At 56.3% G+C, this 18,963-nt stretch overlaps 7 protein-coding genes across 7 annotated transcripts; 4 read left to right on the forward strand and 3 right to left on the reverse strand.

Moving 5' to 3' along the window:
• Positions 1-65: 65 nt before the first annotated feature.
• Positions 66-725, forward strand: GLOTRDRAFT_104989 (Got1-domain-containing protein; the record flags this gene model as incomplete). The annotated part of the gene is made up of 5 exons (XM_007866372.1): positions 66-87; positions 148-239; positions 297-475; positions 545-626; positions 684-725. 5 exons carry the CDS (start codon positions 66-68, stop codon positions 723-725), a joined length of 417 nt encoding a protein of 138 aa, XP_007864563.1.
• A 454-nt stretch (positions 726-1,179) lies between these two features.
• GLOTRDRAFT_39181 (uncharacterized protein) lies at positions 1,180-2,962 on the reverse strand (the record flags this gene model as incomplete). Its single annotated transcript, XM_007865799.1, has 11 exons — positions 1,180-1,282; positions 1,372-1,391; positions 1,467-1,535; positions 1,592-1,877; positions 1,930-2,115; positions 2,175-2,436; positions 2,489-2,525; positions 2,574-2,594; positions 2,651-2,689; positions 2,746-2,846; positions 2,899-2,962. Coding segments are annotated over 11 exons (1,188 nt in total), but the record flags the coding sequence as incomplete, so codon positions are not given.
• Positions 2,963-3,471: 509 nt separating this feature from the next.
• On the forward strand, positions 3,472-4,609 carry GLOTRDRAFT_137793 (uncharacterized protein; the record flags this gene model as incomplete). The annotated part of the gene is made up of 4 exons (XM_007866373.1): positions 3,472-3,510; positions 3,562-3,687; positions 3,739-4,337; positions 4,394-4,609. The coding sequence occupies 4 exons, from the start codon at positions 3,472-3,474 to the stop codon at positions 4,545-4,547; spliced, it is 918 nt and encodes a 305-aa protein (XP_007864564.1). The 3' UTR covers positions 4,548-4,609.
• Positions 4,610-4,936: 327 nt separating this feature from the next.
• Positions 4,937-6,636, reverse strand: GLOTRDRAFT_120633 (uncharacterized protein). The gene is made up of 3 exons (XM_007866374.1): positions 6,458-6,636; positions 5,141-6,372; positions 4,937-5,087 (listed from the first exon to the last, which is right to left on the reverse strand). Exons 1-2 carry the CDS (start codon positions 6,617-6,619, stop codon positions 5,182-5,184), a joined length of 1,353 nt encoding a protein of 450 aa, XP_007864565.1. The 5' UTR covers positions 6,620-6,636; the 3' UTR covers positions 4,937-5,087; positions 5,141-5,181.
• A 367-nt stretch (positions 6,637-7,003) lies between these two features.
• On the forward strand, positions 7,004-9,623 carry GLOTRDRAFT_38919 (uncharacterized protein; the record flags this gene model as incomplete). Its single annotated transcript, XM_007865784.1, has 9 exons — positions 7,004-7,033; positions 7,090-7,137; positions 7,239-7,383; positions 7,580-7,751; positions 7,819-8,246; positions 8,303-8,538; positions 8,581-8,670; positions 8,739-9,122; positions 9,195-9,623. The coding sequence occupies 9 exons, from the start codon at positions 7,004-7,006 to the stop codon at positions 9,621-9,623; spliced, it is 1,962 nt and encodes a 653-aa protein (XP_007863975.1).
• Positions 9,624-12,855: 3,232 nt separating this feature from the next.
• On the forward strand, positions 12,856-16,543 carry GLOTRDRAFT_92494 (uncharacterized protein; the record flags this gene model as incomplete). The annotated part of the gene is made up of 5 exons (XM_007866546.1): positions 12,856-13,788; positions 13,839-14,376; positions 14,451-14,529; positions 14,690-16,164; positions 16,221-16,543. The coding sequence occupies 5 exons, from the start codon at positions 12,856-12,858 to the stop codon at positions 16,541-16,543; spliced, it is 3,348 nt and encodes a 1,115-aa protein (XP_007864737.1).
• A 678-nt stretch (positions 16,544-17,221) lies between these two features.
• On the reverse strand, positions 17,222-18,278 carry GLOTRDRAFT_127829 (cyclin-domain-containing protein; the record flags this gene model as incomplete). The annotated part of the gene is made up of 5 exons (XM_007866375.1): positions 17,222-17,533; positions 17,665-17,904; positions 17,953-18,043; positions 18,098-18,149; positions 18,203-18,278. 5 exons carry the CDS (start codon positions 18,276-18,278, stop codon positions 17,222-17,224), a joined length of 771 nt encoding a protein of 256 aa, XP_007864566.1.
• Between the last annotated feature and the right edge of the window lie 685 nt (positions 18,279-18,963).

Consider the following 18,963-nt stretch of genomic DNA (forward strand, 5'->3'; position numbering starts at 1 on the left):
GCTGTTATACTCATAAGTCTTAACGACCACAAACGACGCCTTACGCCGTTTAATTCGAGGTTATGATGTGGTTGACGGATCTTCAGAGTTAGCAAACGCGTACTCACGAAGAATGTCCTGTACTCTAACATGCTGTCTGTCCGACAGAAATTGGCGTCGCCGCCACCTCGTTTGGAGCGCTGTTCATGATGCTGGGGGTGATCATGTTCTTTGACGGTGCTTTACTCGCGCTAGGAAACGTACGCCCGGTCCTTCCCTCCCCTCCTTCACGCGGTCCCATTTATTTCGTCGACTAGGTTGCGTTCCTCATTGGAATCACGCTCATCATTGGTCCACAACGCACGTTTTACTTCTTCGCTCGGAAAAACAAGATACGGGGGACGGTATGCTTCATTGGCGGGATCCTCCTCGTGTTCCTCAAGTGGCCATTCGTCGGGGTGATCGTGGAGACTTTTGGGTTCTTGAACTTGTTCGGGTGAGTCTGCTATCCATCTGCCCAAAAGATCGTCTCGGGAACTGAAGGATTGGTACTTGCAATTACCAGGGATTTCTTCCCCGTTATCATCACTTTCCTAAGACAGCTGCCCTTCGTTGGCCAGCTATTATCGCTGCCTTACATTCGAGTGGTGAGACACCTGGTATTCATGCTTGCCGCATAAGCCTGTCTGAACGTGTATGTATAGGTTGTTGACCGCATAGCAGGGTCAAATACGTCGGTAGTATGATGTTTATATTTATTACATTGCACGCTTCCCCCAAAAATACCTTATCCCTCTGCCGCGCGCGATGACTCAAGACACCCTGGAATCATGGCAAGCGTGATATGATATTGTTACAACGGAACAAGCAGTCTCCGTACATGAACTAACACAAGAACGCACTCGTATCTAGAACACACAGCAGCACTTCACGCTCTGGCATTCTCCACATATACCTCCTCAGCTTTCTTATCCGCCTCCGACACGGGCGTGCTCTTCCCGTCCTCGTGCACGTCGTACGCCGTACCCTTCTCGAACGTCGGCGGGAACGCCTCGGACACCGCGGCGCGCTGCGCGGAGAACTCGTCGACGTTGCGGATGCGAAACCCGCCCTTGACCGCCTGATCGGCGACGATGCCTCTGCAGCGATATTCGCGGTCAGACATCCGGGAAGGTATGTGCGAGATGGGGGACAGGGGACTCACAGCGCGTAGATGGTCATGACGATGTAACCGGTCATGGGAACGAGGTACGACGTGCGCGTGTTGACCGCGTCGGCGAGCCCGCCCTGCGCCGAGGGGTACCTGAGAACGCACGCACGGAGGTAAGTACATATTCAGCGACGACTTCCCGGCCGGGGTGCCCGAAGGAAGGGAAGAGGCAAGGGACTCACCATGCACCGCCTCCGACGCCCTGCGTTCATGGAAGGGGTTGCGTGTCAGATAGGTGGGACAGATCCGATCCGATTTGCAAGAAGGGAAGACGCACCATGACGATCAGGCCGGACCCGCGTTTTGTGTGGACGCCGAGGTTCTTCGTGCCGATGGTGAATATACACTGGCCGGGCTCGTCAGTAAGCCAAGACAGGATCGAGCAGAGACTCTTGCCCGTACCGGGTAGCATATGCTCTCGAAGAAGAACAGGCAGAACAGGCACGCGACGCCGCCGTACCCGTGCGCCTGCGACACGCCGATGGAGAACGCCGCGCAGCACAGGCCGTAGAAGCTGAGCAGCAGTGCAGGGTCGATGAAGTTGAGGATCGCGACGCCGACGAAGCGTCCGATCGTGAACGTGATCTGGCAGAGCGAGAAGAGCGTCGAGGCGCGCGACTGCGAGATGCCGACGCCCTGGTCGACGAGGAAGTTGACCACGAAGGAGGCGACGCCGACTTGTGCCCCGCTGTGGACATTTAGAGTGAGATGTGAGAGGCGAGGGAAGGAAGTCGACGCACACATAGCAGGTCTGCGCGACCCAGCCGAAGATGCAGCGGTACTGCTTCAAGAACGGCTCCTGCGCTTTCTCAATGCCCACTGTGTGCATTTCCTCCTCGAGCGCGTCCTCTGTGATCTCCGGCAGGTCGCAGAAGTAGAAGAGGATGTTGAGCACCACTCCGAGACCAGCGACGGCGAGATAAACCCTGCAAGCAAGTCCGCTTTAGTCTCGACCACGTACACACGAAGACCGAGGAGGGCGCACCATTGCACGGTATCTAAGGTCGTGGCGTTTTTGCCCTGGAAGAACCACCTGCTGGCGATGAGCGGGCCTGCGAAGGACGCGACGCCCTGGAAGCCCTGGCTGAAGTTGAGGCGCGCGGCGGCGTACTTGGGCGTGCCGAGCACGGCGATGTACGAGTTGGCGGCGACCTCGAGCGTCGCGAGTCCACAGCCGATGACGAAGGTGCACCCGACGAAGCCGCCGTACTTTTCGAACTTGGCAGAGGGCCAGAAGAAGATGGCGCCTATAGGATGGGGTTACGAGATGTACTGGGGACGCAGGTGCGTGGTGCATACCGAGGGAATAGAGTCCTAAGCCCAAGTGAATTCCTTTCTAGAGGCCAAGTGAGGTAGTGACGGGAATGAGTGAGTAAGGAAGTACCTTGTAGCCGTTGCGCCGCATCTGACGGGGGCATGTCAATATATCGAGCGGTACATTGAAGCGACTCCGATACTCACGAAGATACCGGCAAACGGTGCCCAGACGAGGTAAGCACCCTGTAGAGCGAAAGCATTAGTTTATGCGCCGCAGATAACGGCGCGGTAGCGCTCACAAAGTACGCCAGCTGCAGCATTGTACTCTGGAGCTTGGTGATACCGAAGACGGTCTGGAAGTGGGAGTTGAGGACATCAAGAAGACCGTACGCAAATCCCCCTGTCAATCAAACTGTAAGAGACAATATCTCGAGATGATTTCATGGACGAACATGTGAAGAAGAGGGAGGTGACGAGGGCAAAGGCAAAGGCCCATCGCCCGCGGGACAACTGCGTTCCTGCGAGAAAAAAATCAGCTTGGGTGCTTGCGAAATAAATGAGGTGGGGGACCTGTCGTTCCAGCAGGGGGCGCCATGGTTAGAACGGGGGCAGTCGTGGACCACGTCCCACGAAAGGCAGGAATATAAGAACGGACCCGACGGCCTCCCCGCGCGTAAGTATTTCAGATACGCTGCATACCAAGCGAGCGGCTAGAACTACCCCATGGGACCAGTGCGGGGTAACACTTCCCAAAACCACCAGCGGCCTGGTCAACTGACATTGCAAGTGGGGAGCCATCAAGGATACACAACCTCCGTGAACAACCCTCGAAGCAGACATGACCGCGAGCCAGCTTCATCTTTCTTCCCGGTCCGACGTCCGCGGATTGCCGGGCCGGCATCCTTGCTGCTCTCCGTTTCGAATCCTGCCGCGGCCATTCCGTCGATCCCCTCTCAAACATCCTTGGTTTCCCCGACACACTTCAAATCCTACGTCAGTAAGATCAGCACTTCAGCCCCAACGCAATGGCAGACTCGGACACGCTCTTCGCCAGACTCTGTGCGGTCAGTACACGGAACTACGATCCCTCCAGCCTGCTTATGCCGGCATACTAGAGTAGGTATGCCCTCATCAAGGCCAATCATCCCGGGGAAGGCAGACGGAAGCGCAAGCTGCGCGTCTCCGAAGAGTTCTGGAGTCTCTCCGCGGACGACAAGAAAAAGCTCGTGCAGGATCTACCAGTGAGCGTTACCTGTATTGGTGGTCTGGTCAATCCTTGACGTTGTCAGTAGGCCTTTGATCCCAATGCTCCGTACGATTTCTTGACGGATGGCGATCCTGCCGATGAAGTCACCGACAAAGTACCGGGCGAGGGCCTTATAGTCCGGACCGACTACTCGAACGAAACGGCATGGACTACATTCTGCGACAAGGTCCGGGAAGCCCAGGAGGAGCTCTTCTCCGACTCCCCGGAGACGCCTGAGGAAGCCGACATGGCCGCCGACGCCGATGCCGACGAAAGCGACGCTGACGAAGCAATGGACGAAGACCAAGACGAAGACGACGAGGAAGAAGAGGGCCCTCCAGTACTCTTCCACATCATCAACCCCTCCGACCCCTCCGACCGCCTCCAGCTCTCCCACTTCTCCCACATCTCCAACCTCGCCGCCCTCCGCCTTCTGAACGACGTCTCCATCCGCAAAGCGCCCCTCCCCCCGTTCGGGTCCGGGATCAAGCGCATCAAGCCGCCCAACCGCCTGATCGACCACGATGGCTGGCAGGAGATCTACACAGGCAAGACTATCTGGGTGTACGACGCGACGAGCAACCAGGACGGATGCGCGCGGCTCGTGAGCCAGAAGAGCGCAGAGGCGCCATACGGGACTGCTACGTGAGTGCTGAATGCCCGGACGGATGTGCAAGCGCAGCGACTGACGCAGACCACAGCGGGGACAGCTGGCGCGCAAAGGCGACGCACTTGCCGGAGTTGCAGGCGAATATCGCATCGGGCGCGATTAAGATTGATTTCGGGGGCATGGATAGGTGGGATCATAATGAGCGCCAGCGGAATTTACAGGAAGCTACGCTACCCATGCAGTGAAAAAAGGTGTCTGCCCTTGCCAATACCAGCTACAGCAAAGCTGCGCGATATTGTCTCACCACTATCTCACCGCTGCGCGACGTCGGGCGAACCAGAAAGGGAGACCTACCGTGCTGGGCATACTCGAGTTTGGCGCCCTGAATCCGTTTTTCGAAGTTCTTGACACGTTGAGCTACAAGCCCGTAGGTGGGACGGTGCGATATGATATCGAAGTTGAGAAGTTGACATCAAGAGTTCTTGCACGATGGTCGATCCCAGGGTACAGTAACACCACACGCACCTATAAGAAATGCCGCCAGCGTCCGGCATCGACGCAATGCGACCCGCTGTTCATATAAGCGGTCATCGGCTATGGCAGTTAGCAAATACAGATGAAAGAAAGCTCTATTGGGATTGGAAGTTCACCGGTCGCCATAAATAATGCATGAATCTACGAGTACAAACACCAGCGTCATGAAAGGGAGTCCTATAGTCTTCATTATGTAACGTCCAAAGGCATGCATGTTGTTGTCAGACAGCTGGAAAGCAATGTCAGATTGTCTGCAGAACGCCGTTAGAGACCGGCAACATTGAGATCTCGAACTGCACATTACCATATAACAGGTACTGCAATAATGATATTCGGAACGCGTTCTCATCGCGCCATCTGCTGCTTCGCCCTAACGACCCGGTCGAATGACTCCTGGATCGGATTGCGGTATGCAACCACTGTGAGGTGGGTGCTGAGGTACGGCGGAGGGAGCAGCGGGTGGATCGACTCGATATTCGGCGGGGGTGGGGGGAAGTGTGAGATGTACGAAGGGGTGGCGGGCCGAGAGGCGGGAGGGAGGTGGTTGTGTGCGAGCGAAGACAAAGCGGCCATCGACCCGGTAGAAGAGGAAGATATGGTGGAGAGCGTGCGGTTACGATCGTGGCCGGAGCGGCCTGCGGTATGTGAGGGCGCAGCGGTGCCAGGCAGGGTGTTGACAGAGCGAGCGGACGAGATGGACGTGCGCCGCAGGGATGCCTGGGAAGGGGAACGCAGGGACTCGGGGGAGGAGGGCGAGGATGTGAACTTTCCCACCGCAGAGGAAGGCGGGGAAACGGATGACGACAGCTTCGCGGAAGCGGTGTCCGCCGTGACTGTCGTGAGCGGCGCAAGGGGCGCAGGCTTGCCCTGGCCATACGAGTGACCTCTGATGAGTGGATGTGGCCGGAGCGAGCCGTCTCTGCTTCCGACCGAGTACATGGATGGCGGGCGGGACATACTCTGGCGTTTGGATGTCGATTGCGGTCTCGGGCGGTGCGGGGATGTGGGGGTCTTGGATCGCTCGTCCACGAGCTGCCCCTCTGATTGCTCGTATCTGGGAGGCGCTGAAGGCACGCGCGCGGGAGGAGCCTTCGCTAGGGAGTCATTGGGTTGGGCGGTCGGAACTCGCGATAGGGACGATTCTGCACGTGGCGTAGCTAATCCCGGCGTATCGACCTTCGGAAGTTGCGGTGGAGGCTGCGGGCGAGGGGATTCGATGCGAGGCTGTGGGGGAGGGGAGGGGAGGCGTTGGGGAGGCTCTGCCGCGATGGGTGTCTTGACCACCTGCGAGGCCTTATCCGATTCCGCGTCCGAGTCCTCACGACTCACTTGCCCGCTGGAGACCCACTCGTCTTCATCATCATCGCTGCTGGGACTAGCGATAGAGAAATCGACTTTGTGCTTGCCACCACGAGGTTTGAGATCGTGCGGCAAGGGCGCGTGTTTCTTGAGTGCTAGAGGCTGTATATGTTCCCTCGACCTGACACGTTGCTTGCTGTTTGTCCGAGGAAAAGGAGACGTGGTCCGTTGCTGCGGCTAAAACAAACCAGTGAGATTAGATGACCAGTCCCCACCACCGATATATTTGCGATCGATGAGCGCAGGAGCGGGATGTACTTGCCTCATGGTGCACTAGACCGTTTTTCTTGGTCTTATCGGTGAACTTTGGCGGCAGCTGGTCTTTCTGCGTGAACTGCAGGTTCAGCGCAAGTTTAGACGAGCCGCCGGACGACGATCGCGAATGCGTGCGAGTCATGCCGGGTCTTTGCATTTTCTGCGGCATAATGAGTTATAATCAACAAGCAAGAAAGACGCTGCAGACGTTGACGACGTTCAACGGGGGTGAGTGCAAGGGGCAGGTAATCGAGCCGTAAGCAATTTGCACTCCGCTGGACGGCGGTTTCAGGTTTCCATCAACCGTCAAGGCGCCCTTCCAAAGCGTAATCGCCGGTCTCTGCCTTTATGTATTTTCTCAGCCGTCTCTGAGCCCCTTCTGCTCCCGAGCCACACTTAGCTATCAGCGAACCATCACTGGCTTGTCCGTTTTGCCAAACTCTAAAAGTACTCTAATTCCGCTCTGGGTATAGTCTGGGTGCCACAAACCATTTCAGGCGCATACAAAACTTCTACCATACGGTCACGGTCTTGACGCAGCACTAGGGACGACATGGAGAGGGTACAATTTCAACAGGAGCAGGTACGCTGTCGCCGGCGCTTACTGCGGAGAGAAAGATGGTCCTATGATCCCAATAGATGCTCGCCGAGCTGAAGGACCTAGTCCAAAAGGGTCTCTTCACGCAAGTGAGTGAATTGAGCTTTTACGTCTGCGATGACGAGCTTTGAATACTCATGATGTTCTCCATTACAACCTTTCCTACACTACATGCCTCTCTGCATGTCAGAATGAAACGAAGCAGATAATGAAGAAGCGGACTGCCTTTGAGACAGCCCTCGTGAGGCGAATACCAAAGAAGGCCGACTTCCTAAGATATGCGGCATATGAAATGGGACTGGAGGCGTTGCGGAAAAAGAGAATAGAGAGGTTGAGTGAGTGTCTTACTTTGCAGCGGGTGCGGTTCATGGGGGGGTGCCCTATGTGGGACATTTTGCGCGTCCGAGTGGTCAGGAGCTGATTCAGTACGTTCTTAATGTCGCACATAGGTCACATAACCCTCCCATCCCCGCACTCTGACTCGTAGAAGTGAACTGAGGTCCACGGGACAGCTCTGACACATGGCACCAGATATAAAGAAATCGGAACCGTCGATATCGGACTTCGCCCTTGTCCGCCGGCAATTCCACATATTTGAGCGGGCGCTTCAGAAATTCAAAGGGGATGTAGCGCTCTGGATCCAGTATATTGAACTGGCAAAGAAGGAGGGGGCACGGGCGTTGGTTGGGAGGATCACAGCTCGGTGAGTATCCGTCATCGAGGCACACATAGCCCTGCATAGAGATTCATGGTATTGGCTAAATTCCCAGTGCTCTACAACTGCACCCCACTCACCCACCTCTCTACGTCCTTGCTGCCCAACATGAACTTTCCCGTCTTTCACCATCAGCAGCACGCACCCTTCTCCAGCGCGGCATCCGCCTGAACCCAGAAAGTGTGGATATGTGGAGGGAATACGTGAAAATGGAAATGGGATGGTTGGAAAGCGTGAGGAGACGATGGAGTGTGCTCGGCCTGACGGATGATAAGGGTAAGGGGAAAGAGACGGGGAAGAAGGGCATCAGTCGAGTACTGGGTGGCGAAGGTGAGGAGCCTGAGGCGGACGGAGAAGGGATGGACGTCGACGGAGATGCACAGGTGCGTGTTGAGGGAGAAAGGGGAGACGAGAGCGAAGCTGCGAGGAAGGAAATCTTGGAAGGGGCTATCGTCAAAGCTGTCATATCGAGTGCTGTAAAAGGTGCGCGATCAGCTTACAGTCTCATCTGGGTACATGACCGAAGGTGATTATCCTAGCTATCCCTACTCTACCTCTCTTCACGTCTCTGCATACTGCTTTAACTACTTACCCATCACCCCCATCATTACGCGCATCCCTGCTCGAGCATCTCTATACCCTCCTCCGACAGACACTACCCGCGGAGCCCGGCGCCGTTCACCTACTATCCCAGAGGTTCTTCTATGAGCAGGGCGAGGGGAGCCATGACTTAGTCGAGGCGCTCAGGAACGCGAACGAAGAGATGATGAGGGGCGTGAGAGAAGTATGGGGCTCTGAAGAGATGTCAAAACCCAAGAAGGGAGAGAGCAGAAGACAGGGAATGGAGAGAGAATATGCGGAGTTTGTCGCAAGCTGGTGCAATAAACCAGACTTAGACGACCACTTGGTGCGTGCTTGTAGTCCATCAAGATATATTGGATCTAATGTGCAGCCTGATATAATTTTTGTATGCAGAAACTGTATCTGCTCTCGTCGTTACACTCGCTGATCTCCCAGTCGCCATCGCCGTCACCATTACTTCTCGGCGCCCACCTTAGATTGCTGACGCAGCTCCGACCCTCTACATATCCGGACAAAAAGCTACTAAAGCTAGCAAGGAAGTACACTTCCCAACAAAACGAAACCAAAGGCGGTTGGGCATTTTTATGGCTCGCACGCTTGCAAATCGAGAGCGAAGCCAGCGATAGCCAAGAAGTACGAAAGGCATGGGATGAAGCGAGGAGGAAAGTCGATGCAGAAGAGGACCCGGAGGCCGCTCAGCAAGTGTGGATGTGGGGTCTCGAGCAACCGGCCAAAGGCGAGGCCGTAGCAGACGCAGAGAAGAGTCAACTGCTCGAGGTGCGTTCGCGCCGCAGCCCGCCGCGCGGTATAGCCAGGACTTCGTTCTGATGCGCACATTCCTTATTCCAGACGTTGTTAAGAGAGAGCATGCGGAGTACGGGCCTGCGCGGCGTGCACGAGGAGCTGCTGCTGCGGTACGTCGGCCTGCATCAGAAGCGCTCGGGCGTCGACGTGCAGTTTGTCCGGCGCGTGTCGAGGGAGTACTTCGTGTCGTGCCGCGTGTGGGGCGAAGTATTTCGGCTGTTAGCCGAGGGCGAGGACGCGGATGGAAAGGTGCTGGAAGCCGTTCATGAGGAGTGGAGGCGGGTGGACCTCGTTGCCGCGTGCATTGAGTATGCGCGGTGGCTGATCGCGAAAGGGAAGGGGGATAAAGCCAGCGAGTTGATCGCGAGAACGAGGACTATGGCGGATGCGTCCCAGCGTGTTGTGCTGGAGGAGAGATGGCGGGAAGTTCTGGAAGGCCCTCAGATTCGGGGAGAAGAGGAGAGCGCAGAGTAGAGCTATTCTGAGCTCAGTTCTTCAGGCTCGTCAATGTTTCCTTATGTACATACACTGCACACTAGCTGTTGTACGTGTTGCATATGTGCTCCCATAGTACTGCGCTCTGCCAACTAGGCACGAGTGCGCTTCAACTCCCTGGCAAGACACCCGATGGTGAGAGGTTTGCGCTCGACCACGCGCGACTTCGTGAATGGAAGTTCCCTTACCGTACTCTACTGGCGAACACGGGGTAGCGACCTCTGTCCGTTCTGTCCACTCTGTCCCTTTCCCTCCACCCGTGACAAGGGCAAGAAAAGGGAACAGAAGATGCATCCATGAACGGCCTTCAGGGCGACGGCATATCTGCGGGGACGCCGTCCAGCACGACAGCGCCCTGACATTGCAATGATCTCCTGGAGTAAGAAGTACGAGCGAATGCCCAATTCCAGTTCACCGACAGCGTCCCTGCGAGGTCGGCGATTCCAATAGACACGTCTGTCCAAACGTTCATGCTCCGTAGCGACGATCCTAGCGCGTGCCCAGATAACGTCAGAAGTTTATGGAAGAAGGGTAAGGTCCGATATTGAAGCGCACGGATCCGAGAAGCATTCCATTTATTCGAGTGTGTTGTGGATGCCGCGATGCTTGTGGGGGCGCAAGGAATACATCGGTACGGGCCGTACCGATTGCGGACAGGATCTACCTGCGCGTCAATGCCGTTTCGCGCACCCGAGCGTCGACGATCGTGCAGACCAGGGGAGTATCGTCGGCGAAGAATTTCGATTCCGTTTGCGGAGCCGATGCAGGTATTAGTATCGGACCCGAGTTTGAGGACGCGAGGATGGAAGGTGTGGGGTGCCTGCCATTGAGCACAGTGGAGGACGGCGAACCGTAACACTGGTGGAAATTCTAGCAAGGGAAGATCCTGGATAGCGGGTAGCGAGTATGTTTGCCTTCACTCGAGCCGGAGAAAGGGGTGCACCCAGCCAAGCTTGCTACTATGCTTCAATAAAGGCCCCGGACAGCTCAGCTGGAGACGGATCTATTCATTATCAGACTAGTGAGACCACTTATCAGCGTCGGGCGAGACTAGCCTGGGTAAGGTCTTGGGGCTTTGATAGTGTATCCAGGGTTGGGTGTAATGGAACCTGGTCATATAGTGTACAGAGCAAATATAGAGCGCTGCGGCCGGGTTCACGACATCTGTCGTAACTTAGAGCGACTCGTGACGCTGATAGAGGGACTGATGCGCATGGAAATTGCATGGGGAGATCAGCATGGGGCGGGAGTGAGATGATATGTGTATCTGCTTGAGCTTTCGATGGGGCGGATTGAGGCCTACGGAGACATTGCTCTACTCATGAGCAGAGAAGTGCAAAGCCTGTGCCATGGGGTGATAGGGTGGACCTGGATGCTGGCGCAAATAGCGCCTCCGGTTCTTCTGCCACATCTTCCTGGGCCAGACCTACTTCCGCAATACACAGGAGGATGCAGGAACGACGTCTGGACTCTCCGCGCACGGACTTACCCAGAGTAATACCGAGTCGGGTGAGCATGTGCACGGTCGTATCTTAGCCTTAGACTTCCGTCGCTTCTACATACGTACTTCAGCTTGGAGACAGGTTGCGCGATCCGTCGGGTGATTCAGAGGTCGACGCATCGGTGCGTCAATTCCGGAGGTGATCGCGCAAGAGCTTGGATTGAGGCTGATACAATAGACGTGGAAGGTGTTTGTGAAGCTGCAGCCCATGCGGTAACTGCATTTGTAGTGAAGAGGTATTGTATTACGCCGGCTGAGAGCTCTTCACAAGACGAGGTACCGAACTTCACAAGCTGTTCACTGGACCATATGCTCCGTGAAGAACAAACGTGTGAGGAGCTGCTTTGGGGACACATCGAGAGCGTGGCCCTTCAAAGATTTGATACGTAAATTTGCCTTTCTGTAGGGTGCTCCGACGGGGACAAATCAAACGGCAGTACATGTTGCCACAAAGTTCAAAGGGCTGACAGTTCCGTTCAAGCAACCGTGGGCCGTCGGGTAGCGGGAGCAGTCCTGTCACCCAATGCGATGCAACAAATCCTGGGTTTGTCGGGTTTGCCTGATCACGTATCATGCCTGGAGGATCACTGAGATCACGTTGGTTGGGGCCCGCCACCAAGCACGGGGCCGGCGTCGTATGTAAATTAATGATCGTTCGTCATGTTAGGAGCGTACATGTATAGATGAGATAACAATAGGAGGTGATCGCTTAGATTTCACGGGGGTACCTGGGCAGTCAGCAGCGGCAGTTGAGTCGGGCGTCGGGAGGCGGGCAGGGGACTGGTGCCGCGAGATTAGGTCGGGGAGATTTGGTGATGGAAGCAAACGAGGCTGCCAAGTAGGCACAGGTCGTCGGTCGCGGGCGGGTCGGAAGAGAATCGGATGGCAACATGGCCGGACTATTCGGGCAGTGGATAATGCGTGTGTGGACGGTGCCTTGCAGCGCGGTGTGGCTGGGAATGCGACGCCGGCGGTCCCATTGTAGTCCGTACGCAACAAGGGCAGCATCAAGGGCCAAGTATAGCGCTCAATAGATGCCTAGACTATGCAGACGCTATGCTGGCGCCGAAATAGACCGAAGCACGCTGCGGCTGGCGACTGCGGAGTGGTGCCCCCGCTCGTGCGTCGGGCGATAAGACTGCCCTGTGCGAGAACACTGTAAAGGGCAGCGTCAGAACCATGGCAGCCGGTATTCGAATCATTGAGAACAGAACCGCAGCGTGCCACGATGCATTTACAGAAGAGCGAAAAGGCAGTGCAGCATGCGAGTGTGGGACGGGGACTTAACGTGATACGGATGGGCGAGCACGCGTGGACTAGAAGCCGCTGAAGCACATGGTCCCAACATAACCGCCAACTGATTTACCTCCTCTTCCCTTCTCTCTCCCTCCTTTCCCGCTCTCGTCGTTTGTCGTTTGTCGTCCGTCGCTGTCCTGCCCGGCCGGTTGTGCATTTGGAAAGAGTCTGTGAGTCACCGAGCCCTATATCAGCCTGCGCAGCTTTCAAACCCCGCCGCCATAGCTTTCTTCTTGCTATCGCCCGCGACGTCGACGGGGCTCTCGTCACTGCCCTCCCCGAGTGCCGGCCCCTTCCCCTGCATGTCCCTTGTATTCTACGCCAGACAATCAGCAGGTCTTGTCTGAAGAACCGCCGTCCTCTTTGCTGAGAACTGAGCGCTCCAAGGCTTCGACGCTCTAATCGCTCCCGCTAATGTTGCAGTACACCGTCCAGCCGTTCCCCATCCCGTCTCAGCCCTCTCTTCCCAAACCAAAGGACAAGGATAATATCAGCAATGACTCTACTTCTTCGCTCCGTTCTACTACTACAGCGCATAATGACTCTTCGCACCCCGCCGTGACCGCTCCCCGCGAGCGGCGCGGGCCCATGGGCGTCTTCCAGCGTAGTGCTATCAAGCGTCTTCCGTCTTCTGGCCATGACAACAACAACAACAACTACAGCTCGATTCCGACTCCGTCTGCCTTTGCATGTATCCCTCATCCCCACGCAATCCCGCTTTCCATTTCTACTGCTTCAAATACGTCTTCCAAGCCTTCTTGTATCCCTCCTTCCCCCAAGTCTTCCCTGCCTCCCTCTCCTGTTGTCCCGACACCATCTGCTCAGGTCGCCAAGCATGTCCCACGATCCCCGTACCTCTCTTCGCCCCGCCCTACGTCCTCCCCCGTGCCCCGCGACATCGACAGCCCCCGGCCCCCGGCTCGTCGCTTCTCGACCTCTTCCTCGTCCGGCGTGCAAGACGTCCTCTTCCCAGGCGACATTGTCGGCGAAGGACTCGAACTCGATGACGAGATCGTCCGCCGCGTGCCCATCGACGCGAGCACCAACGTGCTCTCCACCTCGGCTCCCATGGACGTCCAGGAGCCCGCACGCGAGTTCGAAGTCGTCCGCCGGCTCGGCACCGGGAGCTACGCCGTAGTGTACCTGGTCAGAGAGGTGCTCAGCCGCAGCGTTCCCAGCGATAGCGGGCACGGACATGTCTCCGCTGTCGGCGCCATCGACCTCGATGATAGTTTCAGCTCAAAGTCGATGGGCGGGGTCCACATTGAGTATGGAAAGGAGTACGCGATGAAGTGTCTCTCCAAAGCGAACCTCGACGAGGAGGCTTTGGAAGCGCAGATGACCGAGGTGAGTATATGCGTCATGAAAATAGCATCTAATCTAATATACGTCTACAGGTGACGATCCATCAGTCTCTCCCGCCTCACCCCAACATTGTGACGCTGCACCGGACGATGGAGACCGATTCGTACTTGCTTCTTCTTCTCGAGTTTGTCCCTGGTGAAGATCTTTTCTATTTCTTGGAGCAGTCCCGCGATCACTACTCTCCTCAACCTCCTTCCAACCCCTGCACCCCTCCTCTCACTCCGTCCTCCGAGTCCAGCCCGTCGTCGACGAGCTCTCCCCCGACTCCGCCAACCCCTGGTCTTTTGGGCTCCCACAACCCCACGACCCTCCTCTCCCGCACGCGGCTGAAGCTGGTAGCCAGTATGTTCGCGCAGATGTGCGAGGCCGTCGCAGCCATCCACGACGTGGGTGTCTTCCACCGGGACATCAAGCCGGAGAACTTCATTGTCACCGACGGTTGGTCCGAGAAGGAGCCCGGGAAGGAGCGCGAGAGGAAGGTCGTGGTGAAGTTGTCCGATTTTGGGCTGAGCACCAGAGATTGGGAGAGTTCTGATATGGACTGTGGGAGTGCGCCCTACATGAGTTACGGTGAGTGGTTCAAGGCGTCGTTACGCGTCGGCGGAAGATACTCACTCGGCGGTTTTGGCTTGTCTTGTTTTTAGAATGCAGAAATAATGTAGCCCCTACTTACTTGCCCCGCGGTGCTGACGTCTGGTCACTCGGTATCGTCCTGATTAACATGTGCGTATCGCGTCAGTTGACTGTGAAGATATGAGCTAACTTTACCTCTGTCTTATCTTCTCTACTTCCTTTCCCATCCGCCGATACTTCCACGTTCACGCCTCGATATGTCCCTGGAACCTTGCAATATCGGTGATACCTGCCATTCAAAATAATTCAGGCTGTATCACTTTAATCCATGGACAGACACGACCGAAGGCGCCTGCCCGTCCTTCACCCTGTTCCGCCAGCACCCCGTCCCGTTCCTCGTGCACCGCTTCCCGGGCATGACCGAGCCTGTCGCGAAGTATCTTGCCGAGAACGTCTTCTGCATCCTCGACGACCCGCAGGACGACTCGAAGCGGGTGTCCGCGCGGGCGTTTGGGAAGTGGGCGCGGGACCTGCCCGCGCTGTTCGGCGTGGACGGCGAGGCGAGCGGCGGACACAGGCGTGTCGTGAGTGTCAGCAGCGTGCAGGGCCACCCGATCAGCTCGACGCCGTGCTCGCGCAGGCCGAGCTCAAGGCAATCGAGGCAGACGAGCCGGCAGGCAAGTCTCTCACGGGCGACTGGCGCGTTGGGATCGAGGCAGCCCAGTCTGGGCCCCGCATTGGAGGAGGAAAGACCGGAAGAGTTGCGCTTGGAGACGACCGTGTTGCAGGAAGTCGAAGAGAATGAAGCGGAGGAGCGCGAGGCGGAGGTGGAGACTGCTTCGAGGTCTACGTCTACCACGAAGAGGCGAAAGAGAGGCGCGAGGAAGGGCAAGGGCGCTGCTATGTCACCTCTTGCTACCAATGCTCCTAGCGTTGTCGGCGGCGCTAGTGGGCCCGAGGAGGAGAATGGGACCTTGGAGACGTTGGCCAGCGCTTCGCAGGCCCTGGCGAGGGAGCTCAGCCGCACGTCTCGGTCATCGTCGTTCGTTTCTGGTTTCAACTCGCCGACGGATTCGTTCGCGAGCATCCCGTCTGTCACGCCGTCTGTCCAGCCCGCGGTTTCGAAGAAGGCGTCCAAGTGGAAGCTGGGCTTTGGGCGGACCAGCTCGTCCGCGTCGTCCGCTGCACGCACGTCGTCCGTGGATCGCGCTGTGGACATGGAGAGCACCGCGAGCTTCGGAACCGGCAAAGTAATGTCCGCTACTGCAAGCAACGTCACGAGTCTCATTATGGGTTTGGAGGCTCCTCAGGTTCACCACCATTCTGCCCCGGCGGACCGTCAAGAGCCTTGGTCCCGCGGTCGTCGCTACCAGACTCAGGAATCCGGCTTCGCTCTTGGTACCCCCCAGCCTCCTTCCCGCTACGAAGGCGGCTCGGGCACCTGGGGCCCTTCGTCGTCGGCTAACATCGAACGCTGGGCCAACAACGTCGAGAAGCGCGGGACCTCACCCACAAGCATGCGCAGCGGCCGTCAGGTAGCTTCAAGCTCTAGCTCGATGGCCTCGAGCAACTGGCGCAGCTCCATGTTATCGACTGCCAGCAGCGCTGGCACGTCGACATCGGCGTTCACCAAGTACAGCAACGGTAGCAAGGCGAGCGTCTCTACTGTGGCGACTAGTGTCTCGTCTAGTAGCTGGAGGAATCCCGCCCCTAAGCCTCAGGTCCCCGTAGGCAGATCACCGTATGGACAAGACCGTCCTCGGGATATTCCCGCGAACGTCAAGTGTGAGTACACTTCTCTGCATATGTTGCGTGGTTTGCGGGCCTGACCAGTTTTACAGTCATGACCGGTGTGCCATGGGAGCTGCATGAGCTTCCTCGCCAGTTGCACCCTAAGCCCGTGGGTGATATCTTCGGGCAGCCCCCTGTTCGCAAGGCGCGTACGCGCAAACCGAATCCGAACTTGGACACCATCACCGAGCGCGCTGGGCATAATATCAAGCCATTGACGGTTAACCAGAGGCGCGATGCATCCACTAGTACCACGGACCTCAACGGTGATGCTTCTCCTGGAGACGAGGAGTTCCCCGAAGGCAGCCCTAAGAAAGTTCAGAAGGGGCAGATCAATGCCCTGGCCAAGATGCTTTCCGCTCTTCGGCGCTAGGTTCCTCGCTCTCGTCCATTGTCCCCGACCCCTCCTCACTTCCGCCGTCTCCCCCCTCCCCTTACTCCGATCCACACCCCCCCTCAATCCGTTACGTCGAGCTGTGTAGTGAAGTGAGCGATAGTTGAAGTGTGTCGCGTTGTGTTTTTTGGAGGGCTGTATGTGCGCGATACGGGTTCTGGCATTCGCGTATCGCGTTGTATTGGTAACTCTACGGTCCCAAGAGATCAACGTTGGTGTTATGTTTGCGGCGGAGCTTCTGCACTCAAGTCTGTCACCCGTCCTGGACGTCCAATCTCTCAACTGCCTTTTTCTCTTTCATACTCAATCATGAAATCGCACGTCAGGCGTCCTTCTGGTCTCCCTGGTGCACCCAAACGATCCTTCCTTGTCTTGTTCCATTCCTCGGACTATTTAATTGTCTCTCCTTTGCAACCTAGACAGCCCTCCTCAAACGTAGCGTACATCATTTATGCATTGCTCACTCGCACCCATTGCATTTGCTCTCAACCATGTGCTTTAGTTATCGATACAGATACATCTTGGGTGCATTGTACTACCTGTAATCCTGGCCCAGTCTCGTTTCCCGCTATCGGAAATCATGCGTGCATAGAAGCAACATGCGATTCCTGAGCGTCCTACTCTAAGCGTTGTCGCGCCATAGTCCCAAAAACTTCGTCATGATTGATCCATCGACTCCCTGAGCGCAGCGAAGGCCATATTCTGTTCGATGGTGGGTCCTTGCGAAGGCTGCGGTGATAAGGTTGCCGTATCGATAAGGATAGTGGACGCTCCGTGGGGTACCGGAGGGTGACCCGCATGTGAATTGCCCTCGACTGGAGACATTGGCCGAGAGCGGCCACTATCGACTTCTATCTCGCTGTCGGAAGAGCCGCTGGACGACTGCTGCGTCGTCGGGATTACAAATTTGCCAGAGCTATGCGTCCGTACGAGGTTGACGTAATATTCCTGCAATAACTCGCGAGTGCACTGAGAGGGGGAAGAGAGGACGACCAGAATGACCGACACAAGACATTATATTTCAGCCCTATATGCGAGGTATTTGGTGGGCGGCTGAAGAGATGGCGAAGGATGGGAAGATGGAAGGAAAAGGTGCTAACCGTGAGATCCCAGTCGATTATCCGAAGGAATTCCCTCTCCAGGACGTTCAGTTCCACGATGGATATTCCACCGACCTTGGCGTAGTGTGAGTTGGTGCAAAACGCATCGCAGAAAGCCTTGCTGGATATCGCCACCGAGGCGACGATGAAACGATGTGCAGTCAATGAGGAGAGCGTAAACAGGGGCATCCGTGCGCAGATTTGGTCAATATAGTGTAGAGTGAGTAGAAGGCATGCTTTCTGAGAAGGGTGTCAGTTCCCTCAACTAGTCTTGAAGTATGAACGCACCTCCACGTTCGTGAATCTGACAATCCGGCGTAAATAATCCAGCACCGATATGTTTGGCGCGGCTCGAGAATGAAATCGGGTGAGACCTTCACTGCTTCAATAGCGGTAAGTACATGCAGCACAGCGATATACACGATATACGAACGGAACTAGTGGTATTTGATCATTATGCGCTATTAACCGTTCGAGCATGTCGGCTTGATCGCAAGGTCAGCGATTGAATGTACCAATGATCATGTGGATAACATACCTATGAGAAGTACCAAGTGGTCTATGCTAACATCTTCAAACGAGGCAGGCAACTCGATCCTCTCTGAGGATTCCATCCACCCATCGCAGTACTGACTCTCCAGCCAAAGCGGTAGCGGTGGTGGGCCGATGAAGGAAAGACTTCAAGTTGTCTTGCCTGCGAATTTGCAGGCTGCCAAACCGGGCCTCCTTTTACGTCAGTTGAGTTTTGACTCCATTTTGGCGTTTTGACGTTATGCCAGCGCGACATCACGGGAGAAGTGTGCTGGAAAGCTGCAGGCTTTGCAGAATCAGGCTCGGCCTAGGCTCGTGACCGCCTCTCGTAGCGTGATTGAGGGCAGAATCATGCTAGAGAGGCTGGTGGATTTGCCGTGGGAACCCGGTTCACAGAAACTAAGTCATTTGCCGAGCCCTGCCGAGCCGTTGCCGAGGCTGCCGAGGCTGCCGAGCCCTGCCGCTTGTAGTCCTGTCGCGAAATTGAAGTGGAGTAACCAAACTTTGTAGTCAAGTAAGAAACGTCGCAGTGACACTACAAACTTGCACGAATGCGAGCGCGACGCGTTTAAGTCTCGCTTTGCGTCTCGTCTCCTACGCGCTGCTCTTTTCTCGTATACTACATGTCACGATAATGGATAGAATAGACTCCAAGCTCCGTGAGCTCGGACGTAAGACGCCTGGCTATTTATTTCTACTCGCAAGCTATGTTCTTCCGCAAACTTGTGGACCCGGGGTAGCCAGCGTATGTCCGAGTCGCTGCTGGCG

The sequence above is a fragment of the Gloeophyllum trabeum genome, assembly GCF_000344685.1.
Source record: "Gloeophyllum trabeum ATCC 11539 unplaced genomic scaffold GLOTRscaffold_00004, whole genome shotgun sequence".
Classification (NCBI taxonomy): domain Eukaryota; kingdom Fungi; phylum Basidiomycota; class Agaricomycetes; order Gloeophyllales; family Gloeophyllaceae; genus Gloeophyllum; species Gloeophyllum trabeum.

Excerpts from the sequence above, each read along its gene's own strand:
- GLOTRDRAFT_120633 (XM_007866374.1), bottom strand. The coding sequence starts at position 6,619 with ATGCCGCAGAAAATGCAAAGACCCGGCATGACTCGCACGCATTCGCGA. Across the intron at positions 6,373-6,457 it reads ACGGTCTAGTGCACCATGAG|CCGCAGCAACGGACCACGTC; the intron begins GCAAGTACATCC and ends GGTTTGTTTTAG.